Below are 21471 nucleotides of genomic sequence, written 5' to 3' on the forward strand. Positions count from 1 at the left end.
TGACCCGGCATGACCCATATTCAAACTTGACCTAGACATCATCTAGATACAACTTCTGACCAAGATTGGTGAAGATCGAATGAAATTTTCGGGACAGACAGACCGACAGACATACCGACAAAGTGACTCCTATATAGTCCCCATAACCAATGGTAATGAAGGTATAATAATCCAGTATTATGTAAATAAACCAGTATTATGTAGCACTTAACTGTTCTGGAATGATTAAGAAAAATACAATATACTGAATATAATAAAAAAACTGAAGATAAATGTACAAAATCTAATATTAAAATTAACAAACCACACTTTGTATGATGTACATAATTCCCCACGTATGTTCGCTACAATTTCGTCATGAATCATATTTGCATTTATTGGTTTTAATATATAAATACATCAAATATAAAGGCAGATTCTAGAAGCATCAGAAGTAATTTATATATTAATTAATTTAAAATACCTTAATGGCATGGAGTTTAAAATGATACCTTTACATGTAAAACCAATTTTTTTTTAGTTAAAACAAAAACCAACACATGATTTTTGTTGTCTGGTCTTATAGAACTACTCTTATTTCGAGATTGCAAGCAAATACATATACAATTATGAACAATAATACAATCATGTAATGCAATCAGAAATAAACAAAATAACATAATGCAATCATAATGAAATGCAATAATTAGATTCAAGATATCTAAATTCTAAAATATCTAATGCGTGTAATTTTGTGTTGAAAAAACATTTAAAGAATAAAGAAGAAAAAAAGTAACATTTTCCAGTTAGTATATATCAACATGGATGTATAAATAGTATTCCATTTTATCAACATGGATGTTTAAATAGTGTTTTCAGATGAAAAAGGCATAGATATAAACATTATTAGGTGCTTATAAGTATATATATACATTTTTCATTGAGTAAAGACAAAACAATGATGTAGAAGTTGTAATAACTGACGAAAAGACATTACAAAACAATAAAATGCATTTACAAATAGTAGGTTTTAAACAAACTACCGGTACAACAATAATCAAGTTTAAATTCTAAATTTGTGTGACAATAACATTAAATAGTTCCCATTCAATAATGAAAGATTCTAAATTATTTTTTGAAATTGATATTTTTTTCAAGTTATCATACTCGTATAGAACTACTCTTGCTATTCCTTTCTTCGTACTCTTGTCAATCATTTCTCACTGCTAGATTTTGACGATTAATTTGTTACAACAGCTTGGTTACTGCTGCCATGACGATGGTTGCTAGGAAGGTAAGTGGTGCTAGCAAGGTGGCACCAGCGTTGACTGGAAGGGTATAACAAATTGATTGGTTTCAAAACTACACAGACCATGTTGTAATTTAAAATCATCATTTATTAAACGAATGCTTACCAACAAATTTCGTCTTGACCCCAAACACCAAATTTGTAATTCCATGCTAAATAGGTATACAAGTCATTTATGCACTTAGTTTTACAATAGCTAATTTTGCTATTGAGTTAGTTACTGAGCAAAAAACTTTTATTTGAAGTCACGTTGTCGCACAGGAAGTCAGGCATGTCTGATTGAAAGAGATAACAACTTCATATCAATTGTGTTATGTATCAGTGTTCCTAATTTAGGCAATATTTTTTTAATTGATTTTAATTTACTCAAAGTTTTATATAGAACATCTTGCGGAAAATGCGCAATCCGAAATCAAAGCACAACAGTTATGGCTTTTTCAAATAAAAGCCTTACATCGATAATTGACAAATACTGTGTAATATATTGTTGTTTACATGCTGATAGCCAATAGTTTACTAACCGGTCATGGCCCTCACTTTAATGGAAGCCACCTTTGTTACATAATGATTTCCTGCAATGTTTGCATCACATGTGAACAACTGATCCATGTCCTTTGCAGCAACCTCTGTAGTCTCATTAACTGTGCTAGAATATGATGGGCGACCATTGACAAGTGACTTATCTCCTGAATCGGACATAGCAATACTGGTGCCGTTAAATTTGATCTCAACTTTTGGTGCGGGGTTGCTGCCTATTGCTCGGCACTCCACCTGCACAAAGAAAGGCAAATTATTTCTGTTGTGTTTGTTCTGTTAAAATTTCAATATGAATACTGAAGGCAGTTGTGGAAGAGCAGTGCTTAAACCAGAGTAGGCACTGGTACATCAAAATATAACAATGAAGCGGTATTAACAGGTTGTTCAATGAGCACCAATCTGGGAAAACTACGCCTAATGCATGTGCTAAACTATTTACCCAGATAAGCTTGAGCAGTCTTAACATGCTAATCAGGGATGACACTTTCAGACTAAACTGAATTTTTGTTAAGAAGAGACTTTCATTAAACATAATATCCCATAAAAGTAGAAAGTGTTGTCCCTAATAAGCCTGTCTGGACTTCACAGGCTAATCTGGGATGATATTTTTACGCAAATACATTGAGCCCAGTTCTCCCAAACCAAGGCTCAATTGTAAAGGATTAAGATTGACTTTAAACTTATGGTAAAATCCTATGCTTTACCCAAAGATGTATGACCATGTCCTTTCATTTCAGATTGGTATATTTAAAAAAATATGCAAAAATTAATCTTGTTTAAAAAGTTACATGAAGGTAGACTCATATATTAACTGGAGATATTTAAGTATTTGTGCCATGTGAAAAGGGGGTTTAATGCAAGTGCTTAAAGTGTTGTCCCAGATTAGCCTGTGCAATTTGCACAGGCTAATCAGGGACAACACTTATGCTGTTATGATAATTTCGTTTCAAGAAAGTATCTTTTAAGCAAAAGTCTTGTTAAAGCGGAAAGTGTCGTCCCAGATTAGCCTGTGCGGACTGCACAGGCTTATCTGGGATAACACTGTACGCACATGCATTTAACCCTCTTTTCACAGAGCACGGCTCATTTAAAAGCATTAACCATACACAAACTCTCAATGTTATAGAATTCCTCCCACAAAAATGTCCCATTTATGAAATGCATGAACATTAAATAGTGTTTAAAAGTTTTTTGGCATGTTGAATGTGGTCATAAACTATACAAAATAAAATAAAAAATCACTGCCAAAGTAGTATGGTAAAACATCAATCAACTTCAAATCCTGATGACACTCAACCTTAGGCTCATTTGCACACAAGCTTTGTCTAAAATTTCACCTAGTGACCTAGTTTTTGATCCCACATGATCCTGTTTGGAATTCGGCAGATATTTATTTGAGGCAAATACTCTGACCTAAGTTTCATAAAGAGTTGACAATTAATGTGACAGCTAGAGTGTTCACAACATAAATGTTGACAATGCAGGGAAAACTACAGACCACAAAAGCTCACCATCAGCAGGCTGTGCTTATTTGTGCAAAAAACATCAGAAATAGAGAACAAACTATGATCAGAAAGATCATAAATATGAGCTGCACTCTGTGAAAAGGGGATTTAATGCATGTGCGTAAAGTGTCGTCAGATATATGCCTGTGCAGTCTGCACAGGCTAATCAGGGACGACACTTTCGACTTTTATAATTTTCGTTTCAAAAAGTCTTTTGTTAGTAAAAATCAATTTTAGGCGGAAATTCTGATTAGCCTGTGTGGACTACACACGCTAATCGGGGAAGACACTTAACGCACATGCATTAAAGGGATCTTTTCACGGTTTGGTAAATTGACAAAATTGAAAAAAGTTGTTTAAGATTCGCAAATTTTCGTTTTAGTTATGATATTTGTGAGGAAACAGTATTACTGAACATTTACCATAGTTCATTATAGCCCATATATGTATCTTTTGACGATTTGAAAACCTAAAAATTATAAAGCGTTGAAACGCGAAACGATTGAATAATTTGGAGAGTTCTGTTGTTGTCGTTTAAATTTACGAAACTACGAAGATTGCTTATATACGGTATAAAATACTTAAACTGTGTATACCCGGCGGAATAGCCGAGAGGGCTATTGCGTTTTTACTTCAGACTAACTCCAGGACTCCGGGGTTCACTGGTTCGAGCCCTGGTACCGGCTTCTTTTTTTCCTTTATTTAATTTTATTCTTGATTTTTTACTGGAGCTTTTAAGATCCAATGTTTACATTTATCAATATAAAGCATTTAATGACAAACTTCAAAATATGCCAAAATCTGTGAAAAGGCCCCTTTAAACCCCTTCTTCATAGAGCATGGCCCATATTATTTGAACTGTCTGAAAAACACGCAATAATACTGTGTACGTATGTTATATGAAGAAGTCTCACCCTGTAGCTGCCTGGTTTGATCTGAACAGCCTCTGTAGGGTCAGTCACTGGAGCGTTGGAGTCTTTATATTTATGATTCATGGAGTCATACAAGGTAAGCATCACTGAGTCCACAGGATCTGCAACCATACGTGGCACCATGATCTCAGCAAATGTGATTGACTTTAATTGTGACTACACTTTCCGCCTATAGTTTGATTTTCAATGACAAGTGACTTCTATAAATGAAACATTCCATAGTAGTGAAAAGGTGTTGATCCTGATTAGAATGTGCAACTTTAACTGCAGCCAGCGAATAAGATTTCTTGATTTATTGAAAACATTGTGTGACTTCAATCATGATGAAATTTAAATTGAATAGGTGCTGACAGTTTTTATTTCAATAGACACAGATCTTGTTCGGAATTAAGATTACGAACTTTGCAAGTAAAGTGTTGGTTTGATATTGCAACCCAATCAAACTGTCAACAACCCTGACATTAGTTTATGAGGTGAAATAAAGTGTTATAAAATAGATATCTCTTATTAATGACAATTATAATGTTTCATTTTGAACATGAGAATGGAGCTTATGTTACTTAATTGTGACAATTTGATGTTTATTGACTGAAATGTGTCTATATAAATTATTGTTAGAATTGATATTATTATGTACAAAGGTTGGCTCCCAACTTGTTTCAATCAACAACAACTTTGGACCCAGTGAGACCCCTGGTTCCTGAAGTCAAAAAATCCAGTATATAATATCAGACATTGATTGTCTTCCTTCTTATTAAAGTACTTTTAAACGGCACTTTCCTAATCCAGGAAAAAAAGTAAACTTCTCAATGGCCGTCCGAAAAATTCCCAAAAGGGAGAAAGGATGTGTCAATTTGGTTCCAAAAGCATTTTTAATTCAAGTGAACAAATGAAATGAGCACTGAAACTAAACATCAAAAAGTCATATACAAGAATATTTAGATGGGTGTGTTCAATTAAGTAACTAGCAATTAAACAGACCCATAATTCCAATCTGTAGATTTCACGACATAATATAATAATGCATTTTACGGTTTTTGCTCTACAGTTCTAAATACAATTTCCAAATTGGTGTGGTACTGGTATTTTCTCAATTGAGTGAGTACATCGCTGTCAGACCATCTTCATTACAAAATTATAACCCAATCAGAAAATGTAAAAAAATCATTCGCAAATGTAACATAGTGACACATATCCTTTTATTACTTAAACCATAAGCTCTGAAAAGTAAATGTTTAACAGATTAAGTCTTATGACACTTTAAGAATCTGAAAGATTAATGAAGTTATGGACAACCGTTACTATGACTGTCCTTTTGTCCAGGACTGCAAATCCTACAAGTGAAATGCATTTTTGTATCAGATCTGATGAAACTACACTTTTACATTCTACTCTTCTTAAAGATTCAACTCCCCGACAACATAAACTTTGACGGTCCTTGTGAACACAACTTCACAATTATACATGCGATGTGTATTTGAGCCACGCTCTGTGAAAAGGGGGTTTAATTATTGTGCGTAAAAAATGATACTCTCTGCTTTTATGAGTTTTCTGTTTAAAGAGAGTCTCTTCTAAGCAAAAATCCAGTTTCAGCGGATATTTATATCCCTGAACAGCATGTGCGGACTGCACAGGCTAGTCTGGGACAACACTTTACGCACATGCATTAAACCCCCTGTTCACCGAGCACGGTACATTTTTTAATCAGATCCTTTAAAACCACACTTTGAGATTCAACTCACGGACAACAGTGACTTTGACGGTCTTCTTGTCAGCCACAGTCTTGTTCTCGGCTATCAGGGTACAAGTGTACTCTCCATCATCGCTGTATTTTACACCTACAAGATGGCAACAGCCAGTAAAACATACGAATCATCAACAATTGGGAAAATAGTTTACATTTGAAATGTTGTGTGCTTAAAGGGACTGTCAACCACGAATGACCAAAAAAGAAAAGTTATAAAATACCGTATTTTTTAACAATTTTTAGTTTATATTGATTAAAATATCACGACTGGTATATACCATTGCTTGAAAAATGTTTTCGTATTTTCAGTTTATTCGGTAATAGATGTCACTGGCTATGTCTACCAGGTAACTAACAGTTTACTATAAATAACGCAAATAGACTGATCATCATCGTCACGTGGTAAACCAAGGAATGCAAATTGTGCATTCGTAGTGAATTGTATATAGTTCATATATAAAATGATCAATGTACTTGCGTTTTTTATAGTGTGAATATCGTTATGTCACCTATTTTCGCGATGTACTTTCGATTTTACATCGCGAAACTTTATTACAGAAGATACTGAAAATATGAAAAATGTTTCAAGTAATTTTATATACCAGTCGTGATATTTTAATCAATATAAACTAATAATTGTAAAACAATACGGTATTTTAGAACTTTTCTTTTGTGGACATTCTTGGTTGACAGTCCCTTTCATAAACAATGCATACACATGTTTTGAAGCATGTGTTTTATTTAAGCAATTGTTAATTAATGTATGTATGTTTATACTTGGGAAAATTGCATAGTCATTTAGTTTTTATAATGTAGCTATTTTAACAGATAATTCGTTTAGAAAATAATATGGAAACAAATTGTTACACATCTTATCTTGAAATATATGTAGTTTTTATGATCCCTGAACATTTTTGGTGGAGCATTTAGTTGCCAGTTTGCCCTTCCATCCTTCCGTCACAATTGTTTACTTTTTCTCATTGCGCCTTCAATATTATACCGATCTCTTACATATTTTGCATGTATGTACCATGCATGGAAATCTACCTATTGAAGAGGTTTGAGGTCACTGTGGTCAAGGTCGAGGTCAATGACGCTAATAATAGATTTTTAAGTGGTTACACAATTAACACAAAGACAAAGAGCATCATCGGGGAGAATCCATCAGTTTCACTTATATTCTAGTCTCTCATGTTACTGATCAGTTGATTTAAACAAGTATACATATCTAAATGTAAAAACTGTTTTTAAAATTATGTTGAATTCGTATTATAAAGCTTTAAGTTAAACAGTTAAACTAAAGTGGTTAGGTAAGCATGGAGGTATATTTATATAAGAAATATCAAGGATTAGTAGAAAGCTGCAAAGACCATAGCAAAAATATAGCTAACCATTAACTGCTCTATTAATATTCTGTCAAATCAGTGTGCATATGATTGGTAAAATTAGTCTTTCACATGAATATAACATATAAAAACAACTTCTTTCTATCTGTTTTCTGATGCTTAAAAAAGTTCAAAATTAGAACAATAAGCTTTTTACAAATGACATTGGCTGAATCCTTAGAAGACAATAATAATTCAATTAATGAACTACTCTTTATTGTAACAGACACATTGATTGGCATAAGTCACCAGCAAAAGTTGCCAGTAGAGTAGAGTAGTAAGATGTAGTCAACACAAGGTACAACCTAACATGCCATGTCATGCACTTAAATATAGTCTAGCCCACATTTTATTATAGCAGTGCAAACAATAATAATAATTAATATTTAGTTCATATGTTTGATTCATTATTTACAGTTATTGCTGTTTTAAGAATTCTGTAAGGTAAGGAAAGCAGTTAATTAAGGATTTTTGTTCTTGTGTGTGGGTGTGTGTTTTACTTAATTATAGTTAACGATGTACTGTTGTAGTAAAGTTTATTAGTTCAGATATTGGACTCTCAACTTGGTCATTTTTCATTAACATCAATTGGTTCCAGCCCCAATCATACATTATTACGACAGCATATGTGAAATTATAACAAAAGACAATTATGATATCAGGAGATAATGGTAATGATGAACATGATGTATGTTGGTAAGACCGGAAAACACGTGAGATTTGTGATAACAAATGAATGATGAATTTTATGTGATGATCATATGATAATGATGGGGATGAATACAATTATCAATGTGATGGTCATAAATTGATAATGAACATAATGATACAACTTATACATGTATGACTAATTCAGGTAAACAACAGTTGGTCAACAATATCAACATCATGCAGTTCGTCAACAATATCAACAACACGCAGTTCGTCAACAATATCAACATCATGCAGTGCACACCAACACTACACACTACAACAGCTGGGAGATTGTGGGCTGCATCGTTATAGCAATAGTCCATCATGCGAACACCTACATTATAATCAACATTAACACAGCACGAAACACACTCATGCCTGGTGATAGTTATTGTTATGAATACACGATATGCTTTCCAGTTATGGACACCATATGCACTTCAAAAATTCAAACAAATTGCTGAACTAATTAACACAAAGTTGTTTTCATTTTGATACATTGTTAATATTTACATACCTATTTTCATATAATAACAAATTTACATCTAGCAATATAGAATATGTTCCATGCTTTATTAGTATTAAAAATTTGACATGTAGGACATGTACTTGAATACAACAATAAAACATGTTTAACATTTCCTGCTCAGAAGCAAACTGACAATAACGATATTCAACCAGCATAAAACCAGACCAGTACCGGTAATCACAGGCTTTTCAAGTTTTATGCTATTTGCTTCTCGTCAGTATGAAAGGGTTGGAAATAAAGCCATTAAAACTTGATTTTATAAAGAATGGTATTTTATTTAATTTGATTTCTAATGAACTATAAACAAGTCCAAAAGGGTATCAAAAGGGTAACGAGTTTAAACGATACGCGAACGGCTCATAGTTTACACTTTCCCACTCAGAAGCACAACTGGCTATGTGCAAACAGCATACAATCAGAACAGTTCAGGTTTTATACTGTTTGTTGGAGCAAGTGTGTAAGCGTTGGACATGAAGCCTTTTAAACTAGAATCTAGTTAAAAATGTATTTGATTATATATAAATTTACAAAGGGACTAGAAATTCGTAAAAATACATATCTAAAGTGGTAAAGGGTTAAGCATACACTATTCAGTTAAGTGTGACATTAACCCACCCCAGCAACTACATATCCTAGTGATTGTCATATAATATCGTGAAAGAAGCATTCATGGCATGACCCAATAGAGTAAAAGTGTAGAACACAATTAATATTGATAGATGAGTGGAATCAAAGTGTTGCACCACATTTATGTTCAAGAATCTATGATAAGGAAGCTAAATATTGGCACCTGGCTACATGATTTTTTTTCACTTCTGGATATAATAGAACTATTTTGTCACTTTAAGCAAGCGCTTCTGGTCAGGTCACAATTAGCTCAATCACTGTGCACAACGTTATTACTTAAATTGTTTAAATGGGGGGAAATTTTATAAAGAGACAGCTCAATATAAGACATTTTATAAAGAGACAGCTCAGTACACCTTTAGTGGTGAGTCTGAACATGTAGCCAGGTTCAGTGTTGGCCTTGTATTCGAGGGAGTAATTTGAAAAGCTGCCATTGACATACTGTGCACTTTCCCTTGCAGAGTAAAATCCATCCTTCAACTTTACGGTCTGACCGGTAACCTTGGACCAGGAGATCCTGTTCAGGCAAATAAATATGGAAAGCATGTGGACACAAATAGACCATGATATGTGGTCAACAGGGCAAGGCCTCACACGAAAAAATATTTGGATAATAACTAATGTCGCAAGCTGTAAGGACTAAACATTATCAAAGTCTCTATGGCCGATCAAGACTATTAAGATCACTGGAAAGGAAATATGGAAAAATATATAAGTCCACTGAGGGAAGCTGTTAATGCAAAATGTCAAAGCCACTGAGGAGAGCTGTGAAGACGAAAGTTCAAAGCCACTTACGAAAGTTGTACAGAGAAAATGTGAAGGGCACTAAAAAGACAAAAGATTAAAAGCACTGAGAAAAGCTGTGAAGAACAAAGATAAAGGCCACTGAGGAAAGCTTTAAAGACATATGGTCAAGGCCAAGGAAGAAAGCTGTAAAGACAAAAGGTCAAAGCCATTTCTGAAAGCTGTAAAGACAAAAGATCCAGAAAAGTTTGGAAAGCTGAATGGACAGCAGGTGCATGAAATGATATAACAATGTTAAATCTACAACAACATGTTGATGACTATTCATAAAATAATCTTCAAGCTCCTCTGGATCTGCTGTAAAATTAAAACAAAACATAGTAAATACAACAACAACATGACTGATACATAGATAGGAAAATACATACGATGGAGCAGCAAGAAAACTTATATGTTGTTAGTGATCACTATCGGAAGTACACTTGCCCAGTTAATTAGAATAAAGTTACCGGATTTGAATACATAACCAGATGTTTTACAGACAAAAGTTGCCTAGTTAAAGTTCTGCTAATGACTTATATGTGCCACCTTCTCCGGCCATCTGAGTGCAAACAAATAGAATAAATGAACTTTGCAACAATTATTTCTATGATGTAATCATATTCACTTCACGTCTCCTTTCCAAAGGCAAACATTAAATAGTTGTTCAAACTAGCAAATAAACAACAACAGTGCCCCAATCCTGATGTATAATACTTATAGTACAACGCAGTTTTATGGAAAAGATCATATATTATCAAACAAGTTTTCTATTTATTGATGTTGATCGACCAATCTATAATTCTTTGTTCTGATGCAAAACTCTAGAACACTATTTAATTTCAACACATTAGAATTCTTTATCATGGTTTTAATACGATGAAAACAACCATACATTGGATCATTATTCATTTAATACACCCAGCCCAAGACAAGGGAATACATGAAACTGCAAAATACAAATATTGAGAAGATGAAATATAAAACACAAACTAATCCCCAAATAAAATGCCAATACTTTTAAAAGGATAGACACACCAAATAATTTGTCCTAAATTGAGTTCATTGAATCATTAACAACTGGTAGTTTGGTATTTTTTTCTTCAAATAAAATGGTCTTCACAAAAAGTATGTATTAAAGCTAAGTTATTAAAACACTTAGGTATTATTTTATTAAATCAAGTACTCTTACCTCAAACACTTTTTACTTTCATGATCTCCATCACTTATCAAGTGGATTGAAAGCAGATCACTCCGGAAGTGAATACAATACAAATGTAAATATATTATTTTTCATGAATCGGCCATATAGCTCCAAGTTTCGGACGATTGCAAGCAACACAATCAATATGAAGCAAATGTTAGAACATATATGCGTGCACATAATTATATCAGCAACTAAAACAACTTATATTGAGTGAAAATGGAAACACATTACCATAAACAAGCAACTATTTTTGGGAAAGAACAAGTGAAACCTGTTATGCTTAGTTCAAATTGATATTCAGATGGGACTGGCCTTTGTTTCAGCCTATACTTCTCGTCCAAGACGTGGAAAGAGCGCTCTGTGATAGCCTGTTCTTCTGTCTCAGAGGACGATGCAAACATGCAGACCACTCTAAGAAGATGGGAAGCAGCCACAGTGATATCTCACTTTCTGAATCAATCAAAGCACGACTCATTGTTACCTCCCTTGATTAACTGACAAAAGTTACCTCCCTGGTTGATGAACAGTCATTGACAACTGCCACAACTCTGCGAAACCCTTCCAGCAATTGAAAAAAAAAACATTTTTCTTTTATTAAGAAAATATTCAATAAAAAAACTTGCTAAGAATTAGTTTAATTTAAATTTCAGTTATATTGTAACCAGCTCAATGTGATTGCAGGCTATAATTAACAAACAAGAAGCTTCCTGATTTACTGGAGGAAAAAAATCACCCTTTTCAAATGATTCATGTGTATTGAGGAATGTAACTTCACAAAAATGAATATGAGGTTTGTTGATTTTGTATAATCATTTGATAACACTATGCTTTCATGCAGTGTTTTATTCAACATTTGGGGATTGAGGCAAGGGTCATTGGACGTTTGAAAGAATGTAATGTTTTTACTTAAATTGGGACATTTAGTTGTTGTTGTTTTGAAAAATATTCACTTAGAATGGTTGGGAACGGGGCCAAATTTGACAAAGACCAAAAGCTCACTCCTATGTTATAAACTTGAATGAAAACCCATGAAAAAAATACTTTTTTCTTCCTAGATAATCTTAAAGACAAAAGATATATTATAAGATTTTGTCTGGCCTTAATATAATAATTTATCACCTGTAAAAAGCTGAAAGCCAACTAAAAGCAAAGCAGAAATCATTTGGAATGTCAACTTTTTTAAGTATATCGCTTTAGTTTCTCTCAAGAAATATATTGTCAACTTTTACTATGGCTTTAAACAAAATTATATACATTTCAGCATGAAGAGTGTTTTTTTGTCTTAGGTTGATTAAATTTGTAATACATACAATATTCTGATATATGAGGGAATGGATAATATGAGCTTAAATTACTTTTCTCTTTATCTACAGAGGATGGATATTAATTATTTAGAGGGAAAGCAGATGTTTAGATGCATAACATTATGATAAATACAGCTATTTTCTAGAAAATAAAATGATAAACACAGCCATAATCTAGAAAGGCACTAATATGAAACAAGACACCTGTTTGCTTGATTATAACTTAATATTATGTTTGCGTTACACTTTTATGACTTCAACGTATGACTCTTTGACCCGCCTCGTGCTTAAATGAGACATATCCTAACAGAATAACAATATGACCATGATACATAACTCGACTTTATGAGGGCAGGGTACCTCTTAACCAGGCTACACGAATTCGCAGGCTGGTCTGTAGCTACACTTGCTAAACTTGCCGTATATGGCAGGATACCGATTATAACACAAAGTAGCTCTGTTCATTATTTGAATATACTACAAATACTGGTATTCCAATGTGACCTATACACATTGTTGACAATATTGATGAATTTCGTTTAAGTTAAGTTCTGTAAGGAACTAAAGTGTTCTGTTTTAACCTTGAACAAATGTTGAGTATGGGTTGCTCTAAAAATTATGAGCTTACCTCAAAGCTTAACCAACAATCGGCAATTGGAAATGCTCATTTTTAACCTTAAGACGTTGATAATAGATCATTACAAATTTTATTTCATTAATCATTAAACATGTGTACAGTAAGGGTCTATGACATATCTGTTCAATCTTTCACAGAGCTTTATAAAGTCATACACCTATGTTCATTCAGGGTCACAGAAAGTATTATACAGGAATTATAAAATGTATGTATGGAAGATAACAATAAAGAGCAATATTTTGTTTCAAACGAGTAATCAACAGATTATTTTGTTTACATAAACACTTTGCAGGATGGACATACAAACACAAGGAAATGTGCAAAATCCTCCAGTGATACTTGATCACAAAACTTTGTCAGGATTTAGTGCAGTTAATCACAGATCATTCCAAAAGCCAGTATTAAACACCATGATGGTTCTATGAAACTGATCAAAAAATAGAAATGTGTCAAAATGACAAGGATGTCCCCCCTGCTATGGACACAAATACTTATTTAGCTCTTTGCAGCACATGAAGTGAACATATAATAAATCAAGCATGTATCAGTGTTTTGTAATTGTTGCATACATGAAGCCTATTTCACATATTCGACATTGACCTTCATGGCAGCGCCTTTGTTGGTGCAAACAACATGCCTTTAAATGAAGAAAAAAGACCTGTCTGTAACATGAACATCTTCTTTCCTAAACAATGTATCAGGAGAACTTCAAAACGTAATGTGTATACTGAAACCATGAATATCTTTGCTTCAGGTGACACGCATCAAGGTATTATGATTATTTGTGCCAAAGTATTATGAAATTCCATAAAGAATTACAACGTTATTGGCAAAATAAGGAATATGCACACACTCTAAGTGTACACAGTGACCTCGACCTTTTAGCTAGCCACATGATTGTTGCAGGCAACGAATTGTCTTGATAAAATGATCTGCACCAGTGTCTTTTAAAATCATATCATGCGAAACAAAGTTAAAGGTTGAGCACGAACATGTACTTTTTCAGGATACATATAAAGAACATGCATAACTTTAAATACACTGTGACCTTGCTCTTGAAGCTAATGGCATGGTTGTAGCACTCACACATCATACTGAGAACTGATATGATTATTTCTGCCGATTTAGATCTAAAAGCCTTTTAATACAAAACATGTAAGTGTAAGACACCAACATGTGCGTAATCTTTATACATAAATTATAAAGAAAAAGCAAAAACACCCACCAAGTTTCCACAGAGAACTTTATTTTGAATCCAGCTTCATGTCTTTTTTATATCATTTGAGCCAATTTATTTCAAATTCCAATTGTGGAAAGCAAAGTTGTTTGCCTGTACCTGTACTATAGAAATATATGGAGAATGCAAGTGTTTGTTGTGACCTTGACCTTAATTCAAGCAAAACCTGTTTTGCAAGCAACACACCTTCTTGATAAAGCTATCATTTGTGAGATTTAATTTCAAAATCTTATTAAGGGCAAAAACTCTATGGAACAAAAAGTCCCCTACACAGACAAAGTTTACACTAGATGCCTTTCTGCCATTATTATGGCAGAGGCATGAACATGTACACTGTTTGCGCTTATTTTCATATCGGATGCAGTCGTTATCACTAAAAAAAACGAGCAACAGATGACATGTTAAAGCACAAAGGATAATAACTATCTTTAGCGAAGTTTACATTTTCATGTAGTTCAACATAATAAATATCTGAATACTGAATCGTTAACCAGTGCCGTAGTAGGCATATGACACTTCGTAGTGCCTAATGGAGGATCCCACTTCAAAATACAGCTTCATACTCGAGTGTGGGTAAACCCTTTCAGTAAGATGGACTGCCTCGCCTTTATTGCATTTGAAACTCCTGTTCACCCTATTAATATAAAAGCAGATCAACATAAAAACAAAATGCAGTGAGCTATGAAGACAAAAGCAAAAAACTTCTAGCTGCTGTAATCAAAAGAGTTGCTGTCACCCGGCAAGGATTACTGAAAACAACATAAATGAATGTGAAGGGGGCGCATAGGGCATCATGACTTATGGGGCCAATGTCCATGATTTAAAACTGTGAATCGCTTTTGTACAGGGCTTAGTGTAAGCAGCCTTTGTCTTTCTTGATCGATACTACTACTGTGAAATAAATAAATACATTGGATATTGATAAAGTAAATATTTTGCCCATCTGAGAACAGGGCTAATGTGGTTTAACATTCACACATACATTATAAAATATTACAATATTTAAAACACTTCATTTTCTTTTATACTGACATCCTATATAATACAATATATAAACTTATATGCATTGCTGCTGAAAAACATTAAAGCCTTTGTGTAATACTAAATGTAATAGACCACAAGTTAATGTTCATTTCCTTAGTTTCCTTTTTGAATATAACATTGAATGGCAAGTATATCTCTGCACTGGAATAATGGGTATGCAATTGTGAAAAATGTGGGAGACATGACAACTCATTGTATGAACACAAGTTTTTAAGTTTCCAAGTCATGGTATCAGATAATGTAACCGCTCAAATTGATGTTATATTAATATTTTTTTATTTAACAAACACATTGCCTCAAACTCAATATGGGTACTTTAAGCTTGTTAAATGATATTGCAGTGATTGTGTTTTCAACTTCCCATAATGTGTTGGTAACCAAAAAGAATCAGGCTATGAAATGTGTCTGCTTAAAAAACAACCTTATGACTATATTATTTACACTTATGTAACAATGTCTTTAAATTTTGCTAGTACCAGGAATGATGCTTATCCTTGTCATCATAATGTGCCAAGTATTTTTTCATGATTTCGACAACAATACAGGTCAAACAACTAAACATTTTCTGTGCAAAGCAACAAACATATAAGCAGCATACAAACACACAGATATTGCTGGTATCCAAAGAAAAGCTGATAAGGATTGACAATAAATAAGCTCGCATTCATTACATGTTGACATCCACTACATGTTGACGATATTTTTTGTACATTAAGATTGGATACAAATATAAGGGTAAGGAAGGGTCAAAATGTATAAATATGAGAAACAGCAAATCAATTGGTGCAAAGCATTTCCACATACATGAAACTGATTTTATAGAAAACTTGTTTATCTTCGAAAAATAATTATAAAATGTCATTTGTCATTATATTCGTGTTTTTAAATAAATTAGTTTCCAGTTTCATGAGAGATGAAAATACTCTGACATCCAATGGTTTTTATCTAAACGACAAAGGAGTGTATTGAAAGAGCTTCTAATTTGAATACTGAAAGAACCCTATAAAACTGCTATTTCACTTCCTATTACCCAGTTTTCAATCAATTCTATTTGTTTAAGCACAAATCTCTAAAAATGTTGCTCCTAATAATAATAATAATAACAATAACTCCTATTAATTTATAAGCAATTTTGCCAAACTATTTCAACAATTTTGGACAACCTTTTGCAGCTGGTAGTGTTAATTGTAGGTACACGTACACACATGATCCACGATTAACATGATTTACTGCAGAGACTCATTAGATGATCTGTATAAATTCGCAAGAAAGGTTTTGATTGCAATTGTCAATAACAACCTGATAACGGTTATGTACATTAACTGTTTTATTTATAGTAAAACCTTTTCGTAAATAGCTTAGTCATTAGAACACTTAATATTAACACTTTCTTTTCATAAATAATGTGTGCTTGGCTTTGAAAAAGCATCAACTACCAAACAACTTATGTCAAATAAATTAAGTAAATTATTCCAAACGAAACAAATACCCGACGATAAAAGTGTGGTTTGAATAATAAATATATGTTTAAGCCCCAATAACTAAATAAGCACCCCCAAGCACACCCATAAACACAATCCCGAACATTAATAACAAAACAAGCGTCATCAAATATACCCCAAAACATAATCACAAAATTAAATGTACAAATATGTTCTTGCTATATAAAAACACATCATCGTTTTAGTGTTTTACAGACCTAATTGTGGACGAGGAACTGGTACAATGAATTTCTACTAGTAACAGATCTAAATTGTTACAAATGATTAATTCATACAGTATTGTATTTCAAGACAGCCTTAAGTCTTTTCTACCCATAAAACCACTACAAATTGATCAGATTTGTAGGATTTAACCCAATTTGGCCCATCATCCGATTGTTTTAAAATAAGTTTTTTAATTATTATTTTTTTCACCATTCATTTTTGTTAAGTCTTTATTTATAACTGCTTAGGGCTAAATTCTGTAAAACAACTGTCACTTAGTTGTGGACTAAGTAAAATATGCAGATACATTAGAGATTTAGATTTAGAATTAGAGATACAAAGCAAACCAGTTCCTTTGGAAATTAGAAAGAATACCAATGCTTTCCCTAGACCGGCCTTTACTCAGATTGCTTGTTAACACTATTTTATTTGCATCAAAAAGCATGCGAACAAACAAATGAAGATTGTGTTATAGTTAAAAGTGTAGATCATCTAATTATGTCGTCTGATCACAATTGTAAACATGTACATGTGAAAGCTAAAGGCCTTACACAATTCAACGAAGGCATTGTGCACTGTATATAACGCTTAATTAATACATGTCAGCCATTTCCATAACATAGTCAATGTTTAAATAATTTATAGACATAACCACCCAAAACAATCTGAGGGAAGAAATGGTGAAAGAAAAGCATTTGTTTCACTACAACTAAAGTAGTTCACTAAACAACTCTCTTTAGGCTATAGTGTTTAGCAGAATACATTTTAGCAAATATACAATATACTACTGCCATGGTTACACAGCTGTGTATCCATAGCAAATGGATGTTGCTATTGGTCCATACCTTTAATAAGAAGAATAAACTGATAGAATCCAGTGTCTTTGTTTGCCTCATATTTGAACTCAAATCGACCAGCCTTGAAATTTGAATCAGCGTACTGGGCAGTATTGCCAGTACGTGGGTAAAACCAATTTGTGATGGGATGAACTACGCCATTGCTATCTTTGAATTCCCAGTTCACACTAGGATAAAAAAAAGAAGAAGAATAATATGATAATACACATGTATACAAGTACTCAAGACATGTAACGCTGATTACAATATAACTATGGAGAGACACAGAATAATATAACAAGCTTTAAAAAAAAAGTTAAACAGTTTGTTGTCTAAATTTTAAGGATAAAGGTCAGAGCTCTCAGAATATCGGAAGGATGGAAAATGTAGTCAAACATAGACTCAAATTATTCATAAACAATCATGATTAAGTTATAATTGACAGATGAAAAAGACCTTCTGGAAAAATCCATAGTTATATATTTGAAGATTATTATAGGCTTGTAATGACATTGTTCCTACAAGTTATAAAGTGGTTGTGACTGCAATAACCAGATATATAACAGTGAGCGGCCCAGAAAAAAATGCACATAAAATATTTAAGTACCTGAAATAGCAATACATATGTACATAAAAATGATAAAGAAAATGTTAAACTCCAGTCCTAAAAAATTAAACTAAATAACAGTTTAAGTTTGCTATACATAAATGTCAAATCTGTTTTGTTCATGATTCCTGTTCTTTTTCAATAAGAATGTTTTTAATAAAACAATGAAGTCAAGCATCATAAATATTTGCCTTAATTCGTCTTTTTCAAATGTACACATGAAGTGTTGGAACTCTTGAACTCAAAGGTGTAGTTAAACTCAATATAATTTATGATAATAGGCCCTGAAAAAAGTATGCATATGTACAAGTCACCAAAAAGCTAATTGCATCATTTAAGAGTTTATAATATCGAAAACGCATATCAGTGAATAAAAGAGGCATATTCCAACACAAGCCCAATAAAACATATTAAAGAAATTATTCCATTATTTAAAATGATTTAATCTTTTTAGTCTTTTAAATATTTACTTTTTCCCATATTTTGTATCATTTTAAACTCTGCTACATATACTACTACCTTCTACATACTACTCAATCGTTTGGTGGCAAAGCAGCCTTTCATAAGCCTTTTAATGCAATAAAACAGATTGTATGCTACAAAAAATGACATACTTGTTTTTGATGTAGTAGCTGAGATCGGATGAGCTCCCGATGCATTCAAGGGTGATGTCAACACGAGTTCTGGGGTCCATAAGAGGCTCAGGTGTCGGCTTGACCGTAATGTTGCGACTCACTGTGACACTCGCCCCATGTACGAGGGAAACTGAAACATATGAGAGAACACACGATGAAAATATTTTGTCTTTCCATTTACATAATTTTAATTCATGATCCCATATAACCAGCAAGAGCAAATTTCCACTAGCCCCTAATAACATTTATTTTACAGGAGCGATTAAAAAAATGGAAGAACTGCACTGGAAAATTTGGGGTCGTAACATTTACCATATTTTTCCCAAATAACCTTCTACTTCTCAATGGCAGGTTTCCAAATTTATTTTTAGTTCATGTGAGCTCTTTTAGTTGAACCTTAATTAATATAATATTGAAAATATGTTAATTTTAAAGTATTTGAGAGCAGAACAACACAACACCAATTTTCCTTTTTTTTGGTCAAAATGTGAGTTTTTTCCAAGTGTAAGGGGTCAGGCCTTATTCCCGATTCCCAGTAGTGAAAAACAAAATCACCGTCACAGTTCAGCTCAAAACATATTTTTGGCAAACATTTTGTTTAAGCTAAGGACAATTTCTTCCTGAACTATACTTGTATGGAAATTTTGTTTTTAATTTTAGTGAGCCCATTTCAAAACAAGTTGTAATTAAATCTAAACGTTACAAAGTTCAGACACTGACTATTTATTCAGGTATAATGATGGACGTATTGCCTTACAACCAAGGTAAATGGGGCTATCAAATTGCAGCAAATTAAAAAGAGCTTTCAGATTCTTGATATTGTAGAGGATACAGCTTTCTTACAGCAAATCTACAAGACAACATCCTGTCTCATAATTATTGTATGACTATTTAGAAGGGGCTAGCTTTGTTGATTTGTAAGAAATATCAGGCATCATCTTCGGACTATATTCAAGATGGATTGAACAATATAAACGTATGCATTTGGGACAAAGGATAAGAGACATAATGGCTCATTCAAAGTTGAGATTTCTTGACTATATATATATATATATCAGAAATTTAAATTAAGCGTCTTTTTAAGCTTAAAATGTATCTATGGGCAAAACTGAAAGGTATACAATATAAAGCATGCATACAAAATTGCAACAATCGATTTAATACATCCAATAGTGTAAGCAAATCTCAGTTGACACTGCTGCTTATATATCGGTCATGTCTGCACTCTTTTATCCAAGTATTACAACTATTGAGCAATCTTTATACCTGGATAATACCTGCTAAATCTATTATTTGCAATTCGTAGCCAATTGTATGCTTCTGTAACAATGGAACTATATGGAAATCAAGCATTTATGACAATAGAACCATTTCACAATAGGCCAAAATTTATAAGAGCACAATGTCAAGTGACTCGCAGAACTCCAGAACGAGGCTGAACGTGTAGCCATCTCCAATAGTCTCACGCAACGCCGCATCTGATTTCAACTGTTCACGATTTTCAACATTCTGCGATGTAACGAATTAGAAAACACAATATATCATTGTCAGCATAAGTAAACAATATGTACTTCACATTTTAAGTGTCAATACATTAAATAAATGTTCTTGATTAAAGTACTTGTATCTTCATTTTTTTGCACACATTTGACACTCTTTGTTAGAGCTTTTTTATCGCGCTGTTTAAATAAAGATCTATCTTGTTTATTGATACATTAGTGGTTTAATAGCCCCGTGTTCAGCACAAACCCATTATCTCGTTACGATCAGATACTGTGCCGACAAATACTAAATAACAGCATGGTGTCATAAATCACCCGTGGTAGATGCCTGGTCATTGAACATCAGTTATGATACCCTAATGTCTTATCGTTGTACAGAATAGAACAGAACAGAATAGTTTATTTTGACTAAAGCATATATACAGCTCATCGTCATAAACATACATATACACTAACAGCAAGCGTTTTAATTAAATGCAAAACATGTATCATTTCGAAGAAAGATCGATTCAAAAAGAGATGAAACCAAAATGTTCAATTGAGAATGTCACATGGAAGAGGTTCAAACTTAGTGACCAAATAATGTAAGAACTTTGTTTAATGATTTCAACAAGTATTACATTATTATAAGTTTATTGGCTTTAAAGATATATACAACATGTAAGGAATACTACATATAAAAGAAACTGTATTGAGGAGTTTGATAAACGTAAATATATTTGGGCGAAAT

The 21471-nt window shown here is 32.9% G+C and overlaps 1 protein-coding gene across 1 annotated transcript; it reads right to left on the minus strand.

Annotated features, from left to right (window-relative positions):
• Positions 1-1009: 1009 nt before the first annotated feature.
• LOC127872291 (uncharacterized) lies at positions 1010-20992 on the minus strand. Its single transcript, XM_052415621.1, has 7 exons — positions 20989-20992; positions 19219-19369; positions 18007-18185; positions 6005-6100; positions 4245-4363; positions 1810-2059; positions 1010-1307 (listed from the first exon to the last, which is right to left on the minus strand). The coding sequence occupies exons 1-7, from the start codon at positions 20990-20992 to the stop codon at positions 1228-1230; spliced, it is 879 nt and encodes a 292-aa protein (XP_052271581.1). The 3' UTR covers positions 1010-1227.
• Between the last annotated feature and the right edge of the window lie 479 nt (positions 20993-21471).

This window comes from Dreissena polymorpha, chromosome 3 (assembly GCF_020536995.1).
Source record: "Dreissena polymorpha isolate Duluth1 chromosome 3, UMN_Dpol_1.0, whole genome shotgun sequence".
In the NCBI taxonomy this organism is placed as follows: domain Eukaryota; kingdom Metazoa; phylum Mollusca; class Bivalvia; order Myida; family Dreissenidae; genus Dreissena; species Dreissena polymorpha.

Coding starts and splice junctions, on each gene's coding strand:
- LOC127872291 (XM_052415621.1), bottom strand. Junction 4,364..6,004: donor CGTCAAAGTCACTGTTGTCC/GTGAGTTGAATC, acceptor GTATGGTTGCAG/ATCCTGTGGACTCAGTGATG. Junction 1,308..1,809: donor TAAAGTGAGGGCCATGACCG/GTTAGTAAACTA, acceptor ATACCCTTCCAG/TCAACGCTGGTGCCACCTTG.